This window comes from Quercus suber, unplaced genomic scaffold (genome assembly GCF_002906115.3).
Source record: "Quercus suber isolate HL8 unplaced genomic scaffold, Cork oak 2.0 scaffold_573, whole genome shotgun sequence".
Classification (NCBI taxonomy): domain Eukaryota; kingdom Viridiplantae; phylum Streptophyta; class Magnoliopsida; order Fagales; family Fagaceae; genus Quercus; species Quercus suber.
This window is the reverse complement of record NW_027070018.1, coordinates 221,038-229,544: the sequence shown is the minus strand read 5'-3', so window position 1 is coordinate 229,544 and position 8,507 is coordinate 221,038. Positions and strand designations below refer to the sequence as shown.

Sequence of the window (8,507 nt, the reverse complement as noted above, 5' to 3'; positions counted from 1 at the left end):
AAAAAAAAAAAAAAAAAAAAAAAAAAGGCTGGTTGGAAAAAAAATATGAAAAAAAAAAAAAAAAACACACATCTACAACCTGCAGGAGACTAGGAAAAGCAATACTACTACATGTATAAAAAATTTCACAATATTTTTTATAATAGATTTTTTTTTTTTTTTTTCACAATAGGACAAAGTGATGGCCAATGATGCTTAAAATTTCACCAAAATAATTTCACAAAAATTTTCTAAGTTTATATATTGGAGAATCAAGTTTAAAGTCAGAACTCTGAAACCTCAATATCTTCTCAAAAAAAAAAAAAAAAAAACCTTTGAAACCACAATAATTGTAGAGCCTATTTACGCCAAAGTGATGGCCAATGATGCTTCAAAGAGTAACGGGGTTGGGATTTGGGATTTGGGAACGTTGTGGGATCCACGGGTCTTCCTTTCGGTTCCAGGGCCCATGGCCCATCATGCACAGGTATATTTATTTACAACGAAATAATTGTTTGCTTTTTGACTATGAAGTAAAGTAACTTTAGGAAAATTAACATGTTAAAACGCATCGTCATGGCCCATCATCAATTACGCGTTTTACTGTCATGCGGTACACAATGTCCCGGGTCTTTATAATATTTTGATCGCTCTGTCTATTATATTCTCCTCTCACAGAAATCGTTCTCATCTTACTCTCCTCACAAAGTTACTATTCATTCAATTCCCACTAAGAAATGGCGGAAGGAGCTTTGGTTGGCGTTGCTAAGGGGATCATAGAGAAAGCGGGCAACCTTGTAGCCCAAGAGATTGGACTACTATGGGGTGTCAAAGACGAGATTAAAAAGCTCAAGGACACAGTTTTGACAATCAGTGGTGTGCTTCTGGATGCAGAGGAGAAGCAGCACAACAATGAAGTCAGAGTGTGGCTGGAAAGGCTGAACGATGCACTTTATGAAGCGGACGACTTGCTGGATGACATCTCCACTGAAGCTTTACGGCGGGAAGTGATGACACGGAACAAGAAGGCAAAAGAGGTACACATCTTCTTTTCCAAATCCAACCAGCTTGTATATGGTCATAAAATGGGTTATAAGGTTAAGGCAATAAGGGAGAGGCTAGATGCAATAAAAAATGATAGGGGGTTCCACTTGAAAGAGACTCTGATATTATGAGAGAGCTCTGATATCTGTTAGAGAGAAAATCTAGAAGAAGAGGAAATAGAAAAACTGAATTCAATATATCAAATAGATTACATCAGATTCCCTATTATATAGGGACCTTAATCATAACAGATTTGTAACTAACTACTCTAACAGAATTCATACACGTGGCCCTTATTATAACTAATCCTATATTTAACTAGTGATGCTAAACTACATACAGAATTACAATAACAGCTGCAAGACTACAAGTCGTTTTAAGCTTCTATATTAATAGAATCAGTATCCTTCTTTGTGTGGGAAATCTTGTCCATATATATATATATATATATATTTGTGTATTGCACAACTTATCCAATATTTTTTAGTATAATATATATTTTGTGATCCTTCTTAAAAAAAAACAAATTATTTTGTTCTTTTGTGTATAAATAAAAACAAAACAAAACAAAAATCTAATGCAAATACGCACATATTTCCCACATGTTTCAAGATATTATAAGAGATGTGGACCAAAAAATTCATCTCCAAAACAGCATTTCCTTATCTAAAATCTTATCAATACTCACTCACTCCATCAATAAAAGAGAAAATCAGCTACAGTTACACACATTGGAAGAGACTGAACTATCAAAATGGCTTCTTTGAGCTTGAATCCCTCCATCACCCTTCTATTCATTTTCATGGATTGTTGCCACCTAATCCTGTTTGCAGCAACTCCTCCATACTAGTGTGTAGGAAATCCTTGTCCATATATATATATATATATATATTTGTGTATTGCACAACTTATCCAATATTTTTTAGTGTAATTATATTTTTGTGATCCTTCTTAAAAAAAACAAATTATTTTGTTCTTTTGTGTATAAATAAAAACAAAACAAAAGAAAAATCTAATGCAAATACACCCATATTTCCCACTTGTTTCAAGATATTATAAGAGATGTGGACCAAAAAATTCATCTCCAAAACGGCATTTCCTTATCTAAAATCTTATCAATACTCACTCACTCCATCAATAAAAGCAGAAATTCAGCTACAGTTACACACATTGGAAGAGACTGAACTATCAAAATGACTTCTTTGAGCTTGAATCCCTCCATCACCCTTCTATTCATTTCCATGGATTGTTGCCACCTAATCCTGTTTGCATCAACTCCTCCATACTAGTGTGTAGGAAATCCTTGTCCATATATATATATATATATATATATATGTATTTGTGTATTGCACGACTTATCTAATATTTTTTAGTATAATTATATTTTTGTGATCCTTCTTAAAAAAAAAACAAATTATTTTTTTCTTTTGTGTATAAATAAAAACAAAACAAAACAAAAATCTAATGCAAATACGCACATATTTCCCACGTGTTTCAAGATATTATAAGAGATGTGGACCAAAAATTCATCTCCAAAACAGCATTTCCTTATCTAAAATCTTATCAATACTCACTCACTCCATCAATAAAAGCAGAAAATCAGCTATAGTTACACACATTGGAAGAGACTGAACTATCAAAATGACTTCTTTTAGCTTGAATCCCTCCATCACCCTTCTATTCATTTCCATCCTTAGCTTCCTTAGCTTGACCACTCATGCAACTGCCCCAATTCACCTCAATGAGGTATGTGCAAACACCACTTTCAGCTCCAATAGCATCTACCAATCCAATCTCAACTCCCTCCTCTCTTCACTCTCTTCCAGCGCCACACACAACCTCGAATTCTACAACACCACCAGTGGCCAAAACACCTCCAACCCCGTCTACGGTCTCTTCCTCTGCCGCGGCGATGTCACCCCTCAACTCTGCCAAGAATGTGTAGCTGCAGCAGTCAAAGAGATAACCAAAAATTGTTCCAGAGAAAAGGTTGCTGTAATATGGTACGATGAGTGCATGTTGCGTTACTCAAATCGGTCATTCTTTTCCACAGTGGACGAAAAGCCAAAGTTTGCCCTATTGAACAAGCAGAATATCACTGAACAGGAAAGGGCTAACAAGCTACTGGCTAAGTCAATGAATGAGACAGCAGCTCAGGCCTCTAATGCTCCTATTGGTTCCAAAAAGTTTGGAACCAAACAAGTGAATATCTCTGCTTTTCAAACACTGTACAACCTTGTACAGTGCACAGCGGACTTGTCCAGAAACGATTGTAGTACTTGTCTTCAGGCTGCTATAAATCTTCTTTCATGGTGTTGCAGTGGAAAGCAAGGGGGAAGAGTCATTTTTCCGAGTTGTAATGTTAGGTACGAATTGTACCCTTTTTACCGGATGGAAAATGCAACATTCATGCCGACATCAGCTCATACATCTTCACATCCAGGTTCGGTAACTGAACTTTGAATGCTTTTTCCCTTTTCTCTTTACATTACTGAGTAATGCGATACAAATTTTTTTATAAAAAAATTTACAAATTATTGAAGTGATGAGTAATTATTTGTGAATGAAAAAGTGATATTAATAGTGAGTTTAGATAAAAATAAAAAAGAAGCTAATTACATCAACATAAAATCAGGTCCAAGTGAGTTACAACTCTAAAGGATGGAGATATTAGATAAAAAAAACACTACGGAGTAGGCAACAAGCCATTCCATTGGACCATTGCCCACCAACATTGTTTGGTGAGGGGTAGAATGTAGAGCCACCATTGGCAGGGCTGATATCCCTCTATGATTCACTTTTCTGAGAAAGTAATTCTTGTAACAACTTAAACTAAGTCAAGTGTAAGTAGGGTTGTCCAAGAAACCCGACTACCTGACAGAATTGATAGAACTAACTGAAACCGACCATTGGTGGCCCTAATTGATCCCTTCATCAGTCGGCCACGAGTTCCTTCTCTTAAAAACCGACTCTGGTGAATCAAGTGGTGGGTGTCCTCCAAATTTCAAGCCACTTGACCTGACCTGAAAACCACTTCAAGAAACCTTCAAATCTACCAGAGTTTATCCCGATTCGGCGACTATTAGGCCTTCAAAGCTCAAATTCGGCCATATTTGGCCTTTCTCTGCTTAGATCCACTTAAATCCAGCGATGATTAACTCAAATTTTCTAAGATTCGGCAATGTTTGGCATAGATCTGCTTAGATCTAACGATGTTGGTCTCAGATCTGGCGACATTTGGCATAGATCTAGCAAGGTTTGTCTCAAATCCTGTTGAATCTTTCTCTTCTTCACTCAGATCCGACAAAGATCTACTACCCTCTGCCCACAAGCCATTCCTTCATCAATTTCGACCAAACCAACCCGATCGTTTGTCAGAGCTTGCCCGACTCGACCCGAAGTGGTTGTTGGTCGATTTCGGGTTTTCACTTCTTCAACTTGAAGTAAGCGGGTTGAGTGGCGGGTTGATCTCAAACCTGAACCACTTGACTCATGGACAACCCTAATTATAAGTTACACACATAACCACTAATGAGTGAATAGCATGTGAAAAGTTGGTTTGAACCACTTTAACAAACAATTAAATTACATGCAATGACTAATGAGCGAATAGCGTGCATGTGAAAAGTTGGTGAAAACCACTTTAACAAAAATAAATAAATTACATGGCATTCATACATTAGTGCTAAATAAAGACTTGGCATTCCCACTTTTTCACTTAGTGAGATTTTTTTTTTTTTTTTTTTTTTTTTTTTTTTTTTTAATTTTTCAATTTATTTGCAACATCAATCAACAAAGGGTTTATAGTAAAATTAAAATTTTCTACTCCAAGAAAATAACATATTGTGTAGTCATTTTCAACAAATCAATTGAGACCTCAGGATTGTGAGTTGTGGACTCATCCTCATATTTGACCTCAATTGAATCTTCCATAATGTTCTCAATAATGACCATATCTTCATTCCTGTCATCATCCACAACCAACTCAACCTTCGTGTTTTTGACCTCTTCATCAAATTTTTGACAAGTGGTATCTTTAATCTTCAATTCAATAACTTGTTGCAAGTGTTGATCTTTTTTAACCCCTACAAAATTTTCTTTGGAAATAGGTTGCTTCTTCTTAACTCTCAAACTCCTTTCTTTACTTGACATATGGACTTGACTGTGATAATTTTGGTTTTGTGGTTGACCTTCATGTTTTGAACATATTGCTTTTCATATGAATATACAGATTTATAATCAACACTTGTATAATCTAGTATATCATAATAGTCATTAGGAAACCATAAATCAATTAATACTCTTTTCATTCTTTGCCAAGAGTGAATTGGATGCTTACCTTCTTGCTTTCTATCAATTTGAATGTCTTTCCACCATTCTTCTGCTTCATTGTCTAATTTATTAGATGCAAGCCACACCTTTTCTTCATCACAAATCTTCCAAAAATTAAAATATTCTTCCAATTCAAGAAGCCAGTTAATAAAATCCATCATACACATATCTCCGTCAAAGAATGGAATTTTCTTGTAGTTAGGAGTGCGTCTTTGAATATATCGAACATTGTTGCTGCAAGATGATTTCCTAGCAAAAAGAGTAGCAAACTTTTGCTAGATTTCGCCTATAATTTTCTGACTCTTTTCACAAAATTGGTGATTCTCATCACTAAAATTAAGGAACTCAGCCCTGGTGAGGACTAGGTTGTTGACATCGTCATCGCCGTCATTGTTGTGGTGGTCACCATCTTGTCAGTTAGCCATCAGACCAAGGTAAGTCAAGGCTCTGATACCAACTGATGTCGTGGAAGCCTAAAGAGAAAGCAGACACGATGCTCTCTTGATGGAACAGAAACTAAACTGTTAGTAGAATCCACCAAAAGAAAATTTGACAAAATGTTTGTGTTTATTGATAATAGTCTAAAAACTGAATTGCCTTTGGAGGCTACAATGCGTTTAAATAGTAAAAACAAAACCTAGGGCAACTAGAAACCCTAAGGCAGCTACGAAAGCATATAAAACCCGAATTTGACTAAATAACATTAAAAAAACACCTAAAAACAAGGAAATAAATGCCCTAAACCTAAAATAACGAANTAGTGCTTTTTGGAGTGTGCATACAACTAAGTAAAACTGATATCACAGAAGCCTAAAGAGAAAGCGCACACGATACTCTCTTGATGGAACAAAAACTAAACTGTTAGTCTCTGATAGTAAACCTCGAATCCCCGAGGGGTTTCCCTGAATCCACAAGGAGATAAAATTAGAATCTACCAGAAGAAAATTTGACAAAACGTTTGTGTTTATTGATAATAGTCCAAAAACTGAATTACCTTTGGAGGGTACAATGCGTTTAAATAGTAAAAACAAAACCTAGGGCAACTAGAAACCCTAAGGCGGCTATGAAAACATATAAAACCCTAATTTGACTAAATAACATTAAAAAACAGCTAAAAACAAGGAAATAAATGCCCTAAACCTAAAATAACGAAAATTACATAAAAATACCAAATATAAAATATTACAGAAATTAATTAGAATATTTTGTCCTACATCAGACCGCTCCACTTGAAATAAACTCGTCCTCGAGTTCATTCTTGAAATTTGAAATCTTCCACTCCAAATAAACAAATACTTTGAATGTTTTAATAACTTAATTTGGTTCTGAAACTTGAATCTGTCATAAAGTGTAGCATAAAATTTCTTCTCATCTATTTTCAATTTATTTGCAACATCAATCAACAAAGGGTTTATAGTAAAATTAAAATTTTCTACTCCAAGAAAATTAACATATTGTGTAGTCATTTTCAACAAATCAATTGAGACCTCAGGATTGTGAGTTGTGGACTCATCCTCATATTTGACCTCAATTGAATCTTCCATAATGTTCTCAATAATGACCATATCTTCATTCCTGTCATCATCCACAACCAACTCAACCTTCGTGTTTTTGACCTCTTCATCAAATTTTTGACAAGTGGTATCTTTAATCTTCAATTCAATAACTTGTTGCAAGTGTTGATCTTTTTTAACCCCTACAAAATTTTCTTTGGAAATAGGTTGCTTCTTCTTAACTCTCAAACTCCTTTCTTTACTTGACATATGGACTTGACTGTGATAATTTTGGTTTTGTGGTTGACCTTCATGTTTTGAACATATTGCTTTTCATATGAATATACAGATTTATAATCAACACTTGTATAATCTAGTATATCATAATAGTCATTAGGAAACCATAAATCAATTAATACTCTTTTCATTCTTTGCCAAGAGTGAATTGGATGCTTACCTTCTTGCTTTCTATCAATTTGAATGTCTTTCCACCATTCTTCTGCTTCATTGTCTAATTTATTAGATGCAAGCCACACCTTTTCTTCATCACAAATCTTCCAAAAATTAAAATATTCTTCCAATTCAAGAAGCCAGTTAATAAAATCCATCATACACATATCTCCGTCAAAGAATGGAATTTTCTTGTAGTTAGGAGTGCGTCTTTGAATATATCGAACATTGTTGCTGCAAGATGATTTCCTAGCAAAAAGAGTAGCAAACTTTTGCTAGATTTCGCCTATAATTTTCTGACTCTTTTCACAAAATTGGTGATTCTCATCACTAAAATTAAGGAACTCAGCCCTGGTGAGGACTAGGTTGTTGACATCGTCATCGCCGTCATTGTTGTGGTGGTCACCATCTTGTCAGTTAGCCATCAGACCAAGGTAAGTCAAGGCTCTGATACCAACTGATGTCGTGGAAGCCTAAAGAGAAAGCAGACACGATGCTCTCTTGATGGAACAGAAACTAAACTGTTAGTAGAATCCACCAAAAGAAAATTTGACAAAATGTTTGTGTTTATTGATAATAGTCTAAAAACTGAATTGCCTTTGGAGGCTACAATGCGTTTAAATAGTAAAAACAAAACCTAGGGCAACTAGAAACCCTAAGGCAGCTACGAAAGCATATAAAACCCGAATTTGACTAAATAACATTAAAAAAACACCTAAAAACAAGGAAATAAATGCCCTAAACCTAAAATAACGAAAATTACATAAAAATACCAAATATAAAATATTACAAAAATTAATTAGAATATTTTGTCCTACATCAAAAATAGTTTATGTGAAACAAGTTTAACCCTATATATTTTATTGGGCAACTCTCTCCTAACGGACTGTTTACTGTTGTCAATGAAACATGATACTGTTTACGCAGGAAAGGACAAAAGCTCAACGGCAACGATAATCGCCATTGTTGTTCCAATAGCTGCATTGGTGCTAGTCCTAGTCATCCTGTCCTACTGTTTCCTAAGGAGAGCAAGAAAGAAGACCAATGCTATAAAGGGAGAGAGTTCTAAGAAATCTAATCATATCCTAAATTATCAAGGTATGCGAGTAGTCTTTTATATTTACATCATATGTCACTTTCTTCTCATTTTCAAGTCTTCATGAAAATGATGTTAACATATTCAAGTGTGAGTGGTGTAGTTCAAGTGTG

The 8,507-nt window shown here is 34.9% G+C and overlaps 1 protein-coding gene and 1 long non-coding RNA gene across 2 annotated transcripts in view; both read left to right on the top strand.

Annotated features, from left to right (window-relative positions):
• Positions 1-1,017, top strand: part of LOC136063766 (uncharacterized) — a 3,857-nt gene extending 2,840 nt beyond the window's left edge. The window contains exon 2 of the long non-coding RNA XR_010625412.1: positions 658-1,017. This is a non-coding gene — a long non-coding RNA (uncharacterized LOC136063766). The remainder of the gene's footprint in view (positions 1-657) is intronic.
• Positions 1,018-2,664: 1,647 nt separating this feature from the next.
• Positions 2,665-3,486, top strand: LOC111996557 (cysteine-rich receptor-like protein kinase 25). The gene has a single exon (XM_065764623.1). It carries the CDS (start codon positions 2,665-2,667, stop codon positions 3,484-3,486), a length of 822 nt encoding a protein of 273 aa, XP_065620695.1.
• The last annotated feature ends 5,021 nt before the right edge of the window (positions 3,487-8,507 follow it).

Bases quoted from the DNA above. Each gene is read 5' to 3' on its own strand.
- LOC111996557 (XM_065764623.1), top strand. From the start codon at position 2,665: ATGACTTCTTTTAGCTTGAATCCCTCCATCACCCTTCTATTCATTTCC.